Here is a 14149-nt window from a genome sequence, read left to right as displayed (position 1 = left end):
ATTGTACTAGATTTCATGAAAGACTGTGCTGCTGATCTCATAAACTTTTTTACCAAGGAAATACGAAGCCATTCACTTTACTGTTCGGGAATATTCAAAACATGTTTTCGGTAGTAAACGACAAATTCATCTATAAGGGTTGGCCAAGCACCCTCAAAATCATAATCTGAACAATCTGGGGACGACTCAGTATAAACTGAAAAATCCCATAATTCGTTCCAAGTGTCTCTAGGCAAGGACCGATCGATGATCGGTGAACTTTGCAAGAAATTGACCCAGTGATCAAGCAAAAGAAATAACGATTTTAAGAGGACCTGCAAAAGCTCAATTGCTACTCCAGTACCAAGAGTTTTCTTTCCTTTATCACAGGCAAGAGGATAGGAGTAAATGTAGACGGCTTTTTGGAGTGTACGATCCGATTTCCAGAGAGTGATCTTTTGGTCAACGACATTTTTTAGATCGGACAGGTTGGTCACACATAGGGTAGAGCATCCGTGAACGAACTTTTCCCGCTCAAATTCACCCATATTGGGGGACTCGAGCAAATAAGAAATCAACAAGGTCTCTGGATCTTCGAAGGAAACACCCAAAGTCTCAAATAACTTTGCAGATCCATCAAAATCGATTATGTTGGCATCTTCAAAAGACCTGAATTGGTCAAATAGCTGGTGGATTCTTTTTTCAGCCTCAGCTTTGGATTCTTTTTCAGCCCAATGAAGACAAGCGAGATCTATGTCGAAGTCGTACTGCTTCAACCAACTGAGTGCAGTCTTAGATGGAGTATTCGTTAGTTTGCTAAATTCCCTTGTAAGTGTACGGGTATCTGGTTTCATGACGAGTATTAAAACGAAAACGACAAAGCCTGAAGCTGAAGAAAAAAAGAAAAAAACGATAGGTACAAATATAGAAGGACGAGAGGGAAGTAATCTGTTTGCTAACAAAGCTATAGATGAAACTGTTGAGTCACTATATATGATCTTTTGTGAATGTTTAAGTGATGAAACCAACTTTTGTTTAATCAAGTCCAGACTCAAGAATCTACAAAATCAACAATACTGCTAATAAATTAAGAAATAAATAAAAGTAAGATACAATCTGAACCAATTTTATGTCCTTCCTTCATTGAAGTTCGCTTTGTTTACATATTTCATCGCTAAGTATCATTCTATCTTTCTAAACGATTTCAGCCCTACCCTACTGAAATTTAAACAGTCACGGTTTGAAAATAACACAACACAAAACTTTTTGCAAATACACAGAAGTCGGGTTTCTCTTAAACACCACAAAAAACTTACAACAAAATGGGACGTGTCATTAGAGCACAAAGAAAGAGCGGAGGAATTTTCCAAGCTCACACTCGTCTTCGTAAGGGAGCCGCTCAGCTCCGTACTTTGGACTTTGCTGAGCGCCACGGATACATTCGTGGTGTTGTCCAAAAGATCATCCATGACCCTGGTCGTGGTGCTCCTTTGGCTAGAGTTGCTTTCCGCAACCCTTACCACTACCGTACTGATGTTGAGACCTTCGTTGCTACTGAAGGTATGTACACTGGTCAATTCATCTACTGTGGTAAGAACGCTGCTTTGACCGTCGGTAACGTCTTGCCCGTTGGCGAAATGCCTGAAGGTACCATTGCCTCCAACGTCGAAGAAAAGTCTGGTGACCGTGGTGCTTTGGGTCGTTCCTCTGGTAACTATGTCATCATTGTCGGCCACGACATTGACACTGGCAAGACCCGTGTGAAGTTGCCTTCTGGTTCCAAGAAGGTTGTTCCTTCCGCCGCTCGTGGTGTCGTCGGTATTATTGCCGGTGGTGGTCGTGTTGACAAGCCCTTGCTTAAGGCTGGCCGTGCTTACCACAAGTACAAGGTTAAGCGCAACTGCTGGCCCAAGACTCGTGGTGTTGCTATGAACCCCGTCGATCACCCTCATGGTGGTGGTAACCATCAACACGTTGGTCACTCTACCACTGTTCCCCGTGGTTCCGTTCCTGGTCAAAAGGCTGGTCTTATTGCTGCCCGCAGAAGTGGTCTCTTGCGTGGTGCTGCCGCTGTTGAGAACTAAGTTGTTCACCTCTGTACTTTATTTTATTCCTAGGGTCTTTTCTAGTTCCATAGTCTTTCTCCAAATCAAGCCCCGTACCAATATCTATTCCTTTTCACAAATTTTTGGTGAAAGATGAGACTTATTTTTCTTAGTCATACTTGCTTGTTGTAGAACTCGTGTATAATTTGTACTTGTAATGTTCAGCTCATTGGAAAAACAGTATCTTAGATATCATTTGGAAGTTTGCAAGCTGCGTATACATAGAGAAGATGATGCTGGAATCGTCTGGTTGGTTTGTTTGAATAAGTAATATTTGATAATCTGATTTCTGAAGGATTAAACTTGTGTATTGAAAATTATTTCTTCTACAATTTGGTTTTCGTCCCATAAAAGCGCTGTCAATTCATAAAAGTGAATGATATTCAAAAAAAGAACTCCCACTGCGAGACTCGAACTCGCAACCTTCCGGTTAAAAGCCGGACGCTCTAATCCGATTGAGCTAAACGGGACTTGGTTGAATAGTTAGAATTTAAGACCTTATTATTGGATTTATTACTAAATGAAGGCAGCTTCAAGCATCTTCATCATTTAATCATTTTAAACTACAAACCTTACAAGGTTTCCATTTGAACTACTCTACATTCAACACATTCTAACAGTAAAAAATATACATTTAAATTGACATTTTAGGACCCATTACGACCGAAATTTCATTACCTATCTGCGACGGTTGAAACGCTCTTGAGGAGCAGGAGCGAGGATGCGTACGGGAATTTGCTCGTAACCAAGAACCTTAAGCATGTCCTTGGTGTCTTGATCGACGTTGACGCGGTCAATGTCGAGCTCAGAGACATCAGGAACGTATTGATCCTTACGCTCACGCTCTTCCTCTTGAAGCTTGAAGGAGATACCACGGACGGGACCACGTTGAATACGTCTCATCAAATGGGTGGTGTAACCAGCAATCTTGTTACGAAGACGCTTGGAGGCAATGATAGCGACCTCATCGATGATTCTCTTGTTGGTTTGGAAGTCAAGAGTGAGACGAGGGTAGTACTTCTCAATGCAGACACGGGAGGCTCTCTTGGTGGTTTTGGTACGTACGCGACCCTGAGCATTCGTTAGTAACAGCAAACTAGTTTACAAACAATCGAACGGAACAAGACCAACCACAAGGAATGGAAAGAAAATTGACCGGCAAAATGTTCAAACTTTGTTGGACTTTTTCGCAGGAAAATCATTTGCAACCCATCTCCTCACTAGTCGTTCATTGTCCTGTTCCTATCGAATTTAGCCTCTTACCATTTTGGAGGATTTTTTGAGATGGAAGTGGTAACGTTGCAACACCAACAGCTTTCACTTTCAAACCGAAACTGTGACTGTCCTTTCTTCAAATAGGGTAGGGTTTAGATATAGGTATCCCGGTGCAGTCTGTAGAGCATAGGCGCACTCTACAGAACAGCGACGACATAATAAAGCAATTCTTTGTTCGTATCCACCATCATATCTATTCCAGTTAGTCATTGACAAATTCATCCGCAAAAATCGAAGCTAAGTTAATCAATCATATATCGTACTATGTTTACCTTATAATATAATATCGGGTTCCTGTAAGAAAATGTGCAATATGAGGAAGAGATTCATCAACAACAAATGTATGGTCGAGTTGTCGTTCTGGAAGGGTTGTAAGAGGGACCAGAAGCGTAAGGAAGAGTTGTCCACATGGACAAAAGTAAGAGTAGCCTGGCTTGGGAGTATATGAGTCGGTCATGGGGGAAATGTGAGTGGAAAGACGGTAAAAGCGTGTTTTAAAGCACAAGAAAAGCAAAGGCAATATCAAATACTTGGAAACCAGTCTGTTGATGTAGGAAAGAAGGATTAGAAAAGGGAATGAAACTGTAAACAGAAATGTCGTCAAGTTAGTGGGATAGGATGGTCAGGGCATTGACGATAGGAAAATAAGACGAAAAGAAAAAGACAATTTAAGAAGAAAATACAACCAAAAAAACTAACTATGAATCAGTATCGGAAATTTTTCCCTAAAATAAGTCAGTGTTTAGACTTGAGATATGCTAGTTTCCTTTGAGATGACCATTTTATGTGAATCCAAAGCAGGAATAGACGAGTTTCATTCCTGCATACTATAGGAGAGTTTTTTTCAATTTAGTGTTAGAAAAGCTTCCTTTTTTCGTATCTTAAAGACGACCCTTCAATTGCTTTATACCTTCATAAGAGGAAACATCAAATTGTGAAACGAATCGCCGTGATTCATATGAGCAAATAGTTTATTGCATCAGGTTAATTAAAGGAATGAAAAATAGAAACAAAAAAAAAAGAAAAAACAAATGGTGTTCCCTTAATATTTTGCGATAATGGCAAAAATTTGCATTTTGGCATTGGCCTGTAAACAATGAGCATTCCATTACTCTATCATTCCTTAATTTCTCGTTCCTATAAGAGCATGTTGGCAAACTTGAAAAGCTGGAAAATGATCAATCAATAAACAAATCCCATAGTCCTTTGCTGATATTGTATCGTATTGTTGTTTCCTTCCTTTTGCCAATAATGGTCTCGAGTTTTATAGGAAATATTTTGGTTCTAAAAAGTGCAATTTGCTTCAAGACTCACATTCTACTAACCTCCTGTCGCTCTGTTGATTTCCCTCTACAATTTTCAAGCTAGTGCTGTTTTAGTATAGCTAGCCACACAAGTTGAATGTTCGATTAAGCTTATAAAATGAGACCAACTTTTGTTGAAATTTTTATTAAAAGGTATGCTTCCAGTATCATCTGTGGAGGTAGAAACATATAAAGGTTTTAGGGAAGAAAGCCCTAATTCAGAGTATTGCTCAAATGAATCCAAGTTCACCCATCAATTTTTTCTCTTTTTCTTTTTTTGGATACTCTATTAAAACAAAAAAAAGTTCAAAAGTAGATGCTATAAACAAACAATATCCGAAAACTCTTTTTTCTTGTTTGTTTGTTTATTTGTTTGTTTACCTTTTTTTTCAAGCGCTAAGCGTGATCTCATGGCGAACTCGGGATATTACTTACATGACATCATTTTTTGATATTTTCGTGTAATAAGCGATATTGTACTTGGGTTCCCACATTCGCAATACGCATTAGCCGAAAGCTTATATGCGTCAAGTGAAGTTCAGCTGTAATCTTTCATTGATGTCATCTTTCGACCTGGAAACTGCACCTTCTTTTTTATCTTAATCTTTTTTCTAAAGCTTTCAAGCTTGATCTAGTAGTTGAATTAGTTAAGTTATTCATTCCTTGGTCTTCTCAACGGTTCACTACCTCTTTTCCAAGATTTGCTCATATTGCACCTAAGCCTACCCCATATTTCCCCGAGAGCTTAAAAAATAAAGTAATTTTGGTTATTGCTTATTTCATTCGTTCAAAGAGTTTTTGTTTACTGGATTCATGCTGCTATTGCTCTTTAATAGCTTCTATTTTTGTCTATACATTTCTGTTGCTACATTCCCTTGTTAGTTTCTTCTCGTTGTGTACTTTGGATTTTACTCTCCTCTTGGTTTTCGCTATCGTTTAGCTCTTTGCATATGCTAAAATTAAAAAACCCTATCCATTTTTCCAGTATTGAAGATGCTGAAATACAATTACAAACAAGTGTTCAGTCCGGTCTTCCTTCTCAAACTGCCCATGAGCGCATATCGGAATACGGCGAAAACCGTCTTCAGAGCGATAAAGGTGTCTCTGCATGGAATATATTTTTTCGACAAGTGTTAAATGCCATGTGCGTAGTCCTTATTCTTGCTGCAGCCCTTTCGTTTGGAACAACTGATTGGATTGAGGGTGGTGTCATATCTGCCATTATTGTCCTCAACGTCGTTGTAGGCTTTGTTCAAGAATACAAGGCAGAGAAAACAATGGACTCCCTTCGCTCTCTCGCTTCTCCCATGGCACATGTCATCCGCGACGGTAAACAAGAGACTATAGAGTCTCATATGTTGGCACCTGGGGATATCGCTACTCTTAAAACCGGAGACGTTGTCCCTGCTGACATCCGACTTGTTGAAACTATCAATTTCGAAACGGATGAAGCACTTCTTACAGGCGAATCCCTCCCTGTCGTCAAAAATGCCCGAGCCGTTTTTGACACGAGCGAAGAGGTCCCCGTTGGAGATCGCATCAATCTTGCTTACTCCTCCTCTGTTGTTACTAAAGGTCGCGCAACTGGGATTTGTTATGCTACCGGTATGAATACGGAAATTGGTGGCATCGCAGCTAGTCTTCGTCAATCTCATCCAATTTTTTCCCAAAAACCTGATCCAAGTGACGAAAATTATAAGAAAAACCTTAAAACATATCGTTTCCGAGTTTTCCTATATTACGTTAAACGCATCCTCGGTCTCAATGTTGGTACTCCCCTTCAGCAAAAGCTGACTGTCCTTGCCTATGTGCTGTTTATTATCGCCATAGTTCTTGCCATCGTAGTTATGGCAGCTCATACGTTTCATGTCAGTAATGAAGTTTCAATTTATGCCATTTCGTTGGGCATCTCCATTATCCCTGAATCCTTGATTGCGGTTCTTTCGATCACTATGGCTTTGGGTCAAAAGAATATGTCTGCTCGTCGTGTAATTGTCCGAAAACTAGAAGCACTCGAAGCTTTAGGCGGTGTTACGGACATTTGTTCTGACAAAACTGGTACCATCACCCAAGGAAAAATGATCACTCGTCGTGTTTGGATTCCGTCTTTTGGATTTCTTGTAGTTGAAACTTCAAGCCCTTTTGATCCAACAGCAGGTACCGTTTCTACCGTTCATCAGCCAATGGAGACACTTGCAAATGCCAAGAATCAAAAACTTGAAGAGATGAAAGATTTGCGTGCCTTTAAAGAGTTAGATCCAGTTCTCAAAATTTCTTCGCTTTGTAATTTATCTACTGTTAGTATAAACAAAGAAGGCAATTGGGTCGCAAAGGGAGAACCCACTGAAATTGCTCTTCACGTTTTTTCTTCACGCTTTAATTATGGAAGAGAAGAGCTTTTAAAGAGTCACAAACTCTTGCGTGAATACCCTTTTGATTCTGAACTTAAACGTATGTCGGTTGTAATGCAAGAGAAGGAAAGCAATCCAGAAGTATACGCCAAAGGTGCTGTTGAAAGAGTTTTGGAACGTTGTAAAACCATTGCGGCACATCCATTAGATCATGAAAGGCGAAACCTTGTATTGGCACAAATGGAAACGCTTGCTTCCCAAGGGCTTCGAGTTTTAGCTTTGGCGAAAAAATCCATTCATTATTCAACTGAATGGGAAGCGGTTCCTAGAGAAGATGTTGAATCAAATTTGGATTTTGTTTCACTTGTTGGAATTTATGATCCTCCTCGTGCTGAATCCAAAGAGGCTGTTAATCTCTGTCATCGTGCCGGCATTCGTGTACACATGCTTACAGGTGATCATCCTGAAACGGCAAAGGCCATTGCCAAAGAAGTGGGTATTATTCCACCGTATATTTCAGATAAAGACCCAAACATGTCGTGGATGATTATGACTGGCCCGCAATTTGATGCTCTATCTGATCAAGAAATAGACAATATGAAAGCTCTCTGCTTGGTCATTGCCAGATGTGCACCGCAAACCAAAGTAAAAATGATTCATTCCTTGCATCGAAGAAAAGCCTATGTTGCTATGACTGGCGACGGTGTCAATGATTCTCCTTCGTTAAAGCAAGCCGACGTAGGAATTGCGATGGGATTGAACGGAAGTGATGTTGCTAAAGACGCTAGTGATATTGTCCTGACTGATGATAACTTTTCGTCAATAGTAAATGCTATTGAGGAGGGTCGTAGAATTTTTGACAATATCATGAAATTCGTTTTGCATCTTTTAATATCCAACGTCGGCGAAGTAATCCTTCTGGTTGTTGGTCTTGCCTTTCGTGATATCCACCATTTGTCGGTTTTCCCAATGTCTCCTGTAGAAATTCTGTGGTGTAATATGATTACATCGTCCTTTCCTTCGATGGGACTTGGTATGGAAAAAGCTCAACCGGATATTATGGAGCGCCTTCCTCATGATAATAGAGTAGGAGTTTTTACAAAAAGTCTTATTTTCGACATGATAGCCTATGGGCTTTTGATTGGTGTCATGTCACTGATGACCTGGGTAGTGATCATATATGCTTTTGGAACTGGAAATTTGGGCTACGATTGCAATTCCTATTATCATGACGGCTGCAGAGAAGTGTTTCGTGCGAGATCTGCTGTTTTTTGTGTAGTAACATTTTGTGTTCTGATAATGGGATTTGAAGTCAAAAACTTTGACAACTCATTTTTTAATCTTGATGGAATTTCCTGGAGAGAATGGACCTTTGGCTATTTTTTCAGGAAACTGGTTGAAAACAGGTTTCTCGTATGGGCCATTGCCTTGGCCTTTGCATCAGTGTTTCCTACGATTTATATTCCTGTTATAAACAGCGATGTATTCAAGCATAAATCAATTGGATGGGAATGGGGAGTTGTTGCTGTTGCAGTTATCCTTTTCTTCATCTTTGCAGAATCATGGAAATTCATTCGGCGTACTTTGAGCAAGCCTCACCGTAAAGGCAAGCTAAGAAGAACCCTAAGTCGAACAATAACTTCCCAGTCAAAGTTATCGGAAACTGACTTGGAGAAGCGGCTCTTTATACAGTCTCGAAATGTTCCTTCATGAGTACCATGTATGGGCAATGCTCGAAATTGGTACTCTATATACGAAGCATTCTTCCTATGTGTAACCAGTCCCTTTCTTCATTTATTACTTTTTTTTGGTTTTGATCATTATCCTTCATCCAAATAATTTTTATTATTCTTCAGTTTCACCACTTGTTACGTTCTTTTGTTCCTATCGTTTACGTTTATGAGACCACTTCTATACAAGCAAGGATTTAAGTTTTGTGTTTATGAGCTCTCTTAATTTCAGTTGAATTTCTTTTTCTCCATTCTCCATCGACCCGTACGCATTTGCTTCCTCGCTTTGTTTATTTGTTTATGGTCCTTTAATTTCTTTAAGGCAACAGACAAGAACATAAAAAATAATTTATTTAATCATAATTAATATATAATGAATCCAAGTAAAAAAAAAGGCTGCATATTTCGTAAAAACCGAAATTTCTTCCCTACTTACAAAAAATCATCTTAAAGGCCATATCGTATTCAAAACAAAAAACATCGTTACCTGTATTTTTCTTTCTTAAAATTCAATAACTCTTTCCCACTACTGACAATTTTTGATTTGCATTGCAAATTATAGCAAGGATGAGCTCTTTGAATTACATTTCTGCAGAGAGTCTAAAAGATCTTCTAGCAGGAGGTCAGGATAAAATCTCAGTAATTGATGTTCGTGATGATGATTTTGAAGGAGGCCATATTCCTGGATGCATTAATATTCCATCCGAACAGTTTCTCGCTTTAGTAGATGAGTATGTTGAGCAACTTTTACAGCAAAAGGATATTGTTGTCCATTGCACATACTCTCAAATGCGTGGACCAAAAGCTGCCAGAATCCTTTACGAGACTTTGCGTTCTAAAGCTCAAAATCTATGGTCTAAAAAGGAATTATCCTCAGTTGAAAAAGAAGAATCCTTCCAAAAGTTACCTTCTATCTATATACTCCATGGCGGATTTCTTGCATGGAGGTCTCGCTTTGGAAACGTCCCAAACATGATCGAATAACTTACATGTAATCCTTCTTTATTTTTTTTCTTTGCTCTCGTTTTAATTCCTACACTTTCGTTCTTTTTTAGTTCATTATTCGTTTTTACAATCATAATCACCCATATTTATCCTTTTCAGTATCTGATTAAACTATCATTATATTCAGCTTCGAATAATAAATATAAATAACCGTGTTTTTTTCATCAGTTAGCTTTGATTTTTTCGTAACAATGGTATGAAACTTTCGCTGAAAGTATAGCACCTGCACGCTCTAAAATAATAATGAACAAAATCAACAAATTACTAATGCAGAAGTGACTTATACTTATGCCAATCTAAACAAACAGTTAGTATTCTGTTTCAAAGTGAAATAAACACTTACGTCTTGCCATGAACCTTCGTCTTTCACAAGATAGAAGAAGTTGATAGTAACGAAGTCTGCCATACCGATCGCCAAGAAAAAGGTAATTTGCTGAATCCCTCCTAATCTCTTGTTCATAATTCCAAAGGCGGCAGACAGGGCGACGAAAGGGATAATGATTGTATAAAGTAACAGAGCAGTTTGAGCCACCTGTTAATAAGTTAGAATATCATACATAAACAAGTTTGTAAACTAGTACTTACTGGATTAAAGACGGGAATCAATCTCTTGACAGAATCAAGGGCAAATGAGGATAACGATGCTATATTGCCGGTTCCGAAAAAGGCAATGTTTAAAAATATGTAAAAAAATAGGGACACTCTAAAGTGAGAAACAGTTAAGCCAAGCTTGCATTTGAGCCTTCTACCACTGCTGTCCATGCTCAGCTTCATATGTTCTTGAAGCTTCGCTTCCAACTGTGTCCATAGTCCAAGTGTCAAGAAAAAAGCCACGTAAAACAAGGATTCAAATGATATCGACAACATACACATTGTTGGAGCAAACATCAAAAACAGCACTGCTAAACGGTCTAAATAGTAATGATTGCATCCTGGTATTTTCAAGAGGGGTACAATATACGAAGAAATCAGCAAGAAGGAAGCGAACGTTCTTAGCCATGGCGAGATGGGCACATTTTTCTGCAAAGAATCTGTCAACTTTAATGTCACGACGAATGACATAATTAGAATCAAAATTTGAGATGCAAGGTGAGAATTCTTCACAGTCGAGTTCATTTGATAAATTTGTCGTTTCCGATAGACAATATATGAACCGCCCACGGTAATCATTGCCAAACCCCCCAAGCAAATTAATGGCAGTGATTCCTTTTTAGTTGCCGGTAATAAAGTAAAAGAGCACAACGAGATGTTCAACAAGGACCATGTGTTAACCAAAGATTTATGGAGTAAAGCAAAGTCGGTATGAAGAAACCAAGGCCAAGCGGCAAAGATGATCAAAAATACCGAGAACCCTTCACGGTGGAAATAACTGTATACAACGAATTGCAGCAAACCGAAGATATACAAAGCAATGGATACAATATTGTACACAGAGAATCCATTGCTTATCTTCTCGTCTTCTATAAGTTTTCTGTAACCCATCTTGACATTAGGAAAGTCGGAATATATTAATTGGATAAAGACAGTCGGGAATGCCGCATACGCGTAATAGAAGGATGGGCTTGATTGATGATAGAAGAACGAAGATACAATTAGCAGTGGCAAGTTAAATATAACTCTCTGGAAAACAGATATACAGTTTTTCTGTTTCATTTCAGGATGCGTGTTGTTACTAAAAACAAAGGATATCACATAGGTAATCCAAGAAAGATAGCCAAGAAGTACTATCGATCGTAACAGAAACCAATCGTACCGTTGAAGATATCTTAGACCCTGCAGAGCGCTTTCTGAAAATTCTATGCTGGCAAGAATTCCTTCCTTAAAGTTATTTTCTTGAATGTGGTTTTCCACAAGATTTAAAATATGCTGTTTCGAGGCCTCATAAGCTTTTAAAGGAGCGTAGGGTCGGAAATGGAAACTGCTATTAGCCTTGAGGAAAGCCTTACGATTATACTGTTCACCGATTGCTAGAGCATTCATTAAAGAAATTTCAGCTTTTCTCTTCATACTGCAATTTAAAAAATCTAACGGAATCTGGCCCACAGAATTCACAGGAAAATTAGCACCAATTAAGTACGACATGAGTGCAGCAACATCAGCTTGCCGAATATCTACGCGCTTTACACTTGACAAATTCCATGGGGCAGAAAATTCATCATGGCCTACGCCTTTCTCATAGGTTGGACTGTTAAGACCAGCACCCCAAGCAACGATTGGCGTCCGGGTATTCTCCGGAGCACCGTCTCCGTGGCTTCCATAGTCACTCATCCCGTGATCGGCTGTGAAAACCCAAGAAGATGCGCCGTCGTCCTCGTAGTAGCGATTAACTTTTCCAACGAGTTCCTTTATTCCTTGATCGATGTATTGGATATTTTGCATATAATCAATTGAATCTGGATGTTTATTGTGTCCAATGGTATCAATTCCCAAAAGATGCAAAAAGAAAACGATTTTATCCTGATGGAGTAAGTCCCATAGCTTACGATCAGTATAAGAATCCTCGAAAAGCTTGTCGACTTTATCAAATACCCACTCATCTGTCACAATTCCACTACCGGAAAAATCCTCGAGTTCAGGACCATACATAAAGGTATCTACACGAGCAGGATCGGAAGCTCCCTCAGAGAACATAGGAAGGATATCTTCCGAACCAAAGGAAAACGTATGACGACTTTGATTAAACACAGAATCAAAGTTTACAGGATTCGTCTTCCAGCCCTTGGTAACAGCAGACACATCCTCATAAAATCCAGCAATCAAAGCAACATGACCAGGGCGAGATTCCGTCGGAACTCTCGTATGTGAGATTCCGAAGGTACCATTTTCTAAAACGATAGACCTTAAGAATGGTGCAGCGTACGTCTGACCCTTTCCAACGATGCTTTCAGGGTGAGGTTGAAAAAGTTTGTCTGGACGCAATCCATCACCTAAATGAGAGAATTAGTAAGTAAAAATATCACAATAAGAATTCAGATTAGAGCAGAAACACTGCTTCAACAGAAAGCGAGGCAAAGGTATCACGCCTAAGTCGCTATGCGAAGCTAGTCTAAGGGTCTCTCTACATACCAACAACCAGAAAAAGACGGTTCGCAGGTGGTTGTCCAGCTTCATACTGTCCCATTCCATGAGCCAGAGGCGTCACAAAGTAGATGTCAAAGATGGACTTCAAGTAAACAAGGTGGAACAGAATCCCAAGAATTAAAAGTCTACCAAACATCTCGATTGTTTGAGCATAAGCAATTGCATCAAAATTTCCTTTTCAATTCGATGAATTCCGATATTACCGCTCAGCAGCGGTTATGTTGTTGTGTTTAAGAGAGGTTATTATGTTTTGATGCTGATATACTTGGTGGGTAACACAATCGAAAGTGACAAATACAGTAACCTTGCGAAATACATACATCGCTTATAAAATAAAAGTATGAAAAGTAAGTGCAATCAATTTATTGAACAGTTTATTTATAGGTTCTTAATTATTTTTTAGCGAATTTCTGGATTTTTGAACACGCTCATTCAATTCACTTTTTGAATTGAAAATTATCTATCATTACGAAGAGAACACTTTTAAGTACTAACATAAGCTTTCAAGCTATTATGCAAGCGATGTTTTCATTTTTGTTTACTTGGTACTTGAAAGGTAGGCAATTTAGCTTCGAAGCGTTCAGGTTGAACAAAAACCTAGCGAACCCAGAACTGTTCATATATGTTCCACTGCAAAACTCCAAATGGAACCCGTAAAGTATGTACATATTGGAATGTAAGAGGGGAGGCATCAAAAGATTAATGGAAGTAGCATCTGATTTGAAAGACATTGTGTACCGAAAATCAATCAAAAATGTAAGTGTTAGCAAGTAACGACCGCATTATTCAGAAAGTCAGCTAGCATGCAAGTTTATTTTTAAAAGCTTTTTTCTCAATATCCCCAGCGTCTCATATTCTTTGCTAAACTAACAAGTCGTATAATACCGGCACGAAACTTTGCTCGATGGGCTTCTGAGCGAAGACGTGAACGCTTTTCACTAGGTTTTTCATGAAACCGTTGATTTTTGAATTGACGGGGAACATTATTTCTCATACAAATACGATCCACCTGACGAAAAGCCTTGGTAAGACTGTTTCCTACCGTGACGCATGCGCCTAAATCTTTTGTTTCTGCAGCAGGAACCATTCGGTTCAGACTCATTTGTAATTTCTCAGCATCCTCTGCAAAACATTTGTCAGTGAAATTCCTCATAACCCGATAGTAACAGCTTATTCCCATATAGGGAAGCAATTCCAGCGAAAACAATCCCCGTACCTTGTTGTCTCTTGAATTCCCTTTCATTGTATGCAAAACGCGTGCGACCGCTCACAGAATCCATTAAAAAGCCCGACCATTTCATTTTATACGGTAGAACTCT

General features: G+C 39.1%; 8 protein-coding genes and 1 non-coding gene across 9 annotated transcripts; 3 read left to right on the top strand and 6 right to left on the bottom strand.

The window, feature by feature from the left end:
* Nucleotides 1–77: 77 nt before the first annotated feature.
* dcn1 (neddylation protein Dcn1) lies at nucleotides 78–833 on the bottom strand (the record flags this gene model as incomplete). The annotated part of the gene is made up of 1 exon (XM_056181111.1): nucleotides 78–833. The coding sequence occupies one exon, from the start codon at nucleotides 831–833 to the stop codon at nucleotides 78–80; it is 756 nt and encodes a 251-aa protein (XP_056034944.1).
* Nucleotides 834–1301: 468 nt separating this feature from the next.
* rpl803 (60S ribosomal protein L8/L2) lies at nucleotides 1302–2063 on the top strand (the record flags this gene model as incomplete). Its single annotated transcript, XM_056181110.1, has 1 exon — nucleotides 1302–2063. One exon carries the CDS (start codon nucleotides 1302–1304, stop codon nucleotides 2061–2063), a length of 762 nt encoding a protein of 253 aa, XP_056034945.1.
* A 416-nt stretch (nucleotides 2064–2479) lies between these two features.
* SOMG_20108 lies at nucleotides 2480–2554 on the bottom strand. The gene has a single exon. It is a non-coding gene; the product is annotated as a tRNA-Lys (tRNA).
* Nucleotides 2555–2762: 208 nt separating this feature from the next.
* rps1701 (40S ribosomal protein S17) lies at nucleotides 2763–3350 on the bottom strand (the record flags this gene model as incomplete). Its single annotated transcript, XM_056181109.1, has 2 exons — nucleotides 2763–3155; nucleotides 3348–3350. 2 exons carry the CDS (start codon nucleotides 3348–3350, stop codon nucleotides 2763–2765), a joined length of 396 nt encoding a protein of 131 aa, XP_056035542.1.
* A 57-nt stretch (nucleotides 3351–3407) lies between these two features.
* On the bottom strand, nucleotides 3408–3816 carry new20 (ER exit protein; the record flags this gene model as incomplete). Its single annotated transcript, XM_056181108.1, has 2 exons — nucleotides 3408–3552; nucleotides 3632–3816. 2 exons carry the CDS (start codon nucleotides 3814–3816, stop codon nucleotides 3408–3410), a joined length of 330 nt encoding a protein of 109 aa, XP_056035543.1.
* A 1797-nt stretch (nucleotides 3817–5613) lies between these two features.
* cta3 (P-type ATPase, potassium exporting Cta3) lies at nucleotides 5614–8727 on the top strand (the record flags this gene model as incomplete). Its single annotated transcript, XM_056181107.1, has 1 exon — nucleotides 5614–8727. One exon carries the CDS (start codon nucleotides 5614–5616, stop codon nucleotides 8725–8727), a length of 3114 nt encoding a protein of 1037 aa, XP_056035544.1.
* A 584-nt stretch (nucleotides 8728–9311) lies between these two features.
* On the top strand, nucleotides 9312–9728 carry ibp1 (Cdc25 family phosphatase Ibp1; the record flags this gene model as incomplete). Its single annotated transcript, XM_056181106.1, has 1 exon — nucleotides 9312–9728. The coding sequence occupies one exon, from the start codon at nucleotides 9312–9314 to the stop codon at nucleotides 9726–9728; it is 417 nt and encodes a 138-aa protein (XP_056034946.1).
* A 185-nt stretch (nucleotides 9729–9913) lies between these two features.
* Nucleotides 9914–12966, bottom strand: its8 (pig-N; the record flags this gene model as incomplete). The annotated part of the gene is made up of 4 exons (XM_056181105.1): nucleotides 9914–10045; nucleotides 10093–10281; nucleotides 10335–12676; nucleotides 12816–12966. The coding sequence occupies 4 exons, from the start codon at nucleotides 12964–12966 to the stop codon at nucleotides 9914–9916; spliced, it is 2814 nt and encodes a 937-aa protein (XP_056035545.1).
* A 696-nt stretch (nucleotides 12967–13662) lies between these two features.
* On the bottom strand, nucleotides 13663–14131 carry mrp21 (mitochondrial ribosomal protein subunit S21; the record flags this gene model as incomplete). The annotated part of the gene is made up of 2 exons (XM_056181104.1): nucleotides 13663–13952; nucleotides 14047–14131. The coding sequence occupies 2 exons, from the start codon at nucleotides 14129–14131 to the stop codon at nucleotides 13663–13665; spliced, it is 375 nt and encodes a 124-aa protein (XP_056035546.1).
* Between the last annotated feature and the right edge of the window lie 18 nt (nucleotides 14132–14149).

The sequence above is a fragment of the Schizosaccharomyces osmophilus genome, chromosome 1, assembly GCF_027921745.1.
Source record: "Schizosaccharomyces osmophilus chromosome 1, complete sequence".
Lineage (NCBI taxonomy): Eukaryota > Fungi > Ascomycota > Schizosaccharomycetes > Schizosaccharomycetales > Schizosaccharomycetaceae > Schizosaccharomyces > Schizosaccharomyces osmophilus.
The sequence above is the reverse complement of the archived record's forward strand: the minus strand, read 5'-3'. Positions and strand labels throughout refer to the sequence as shown.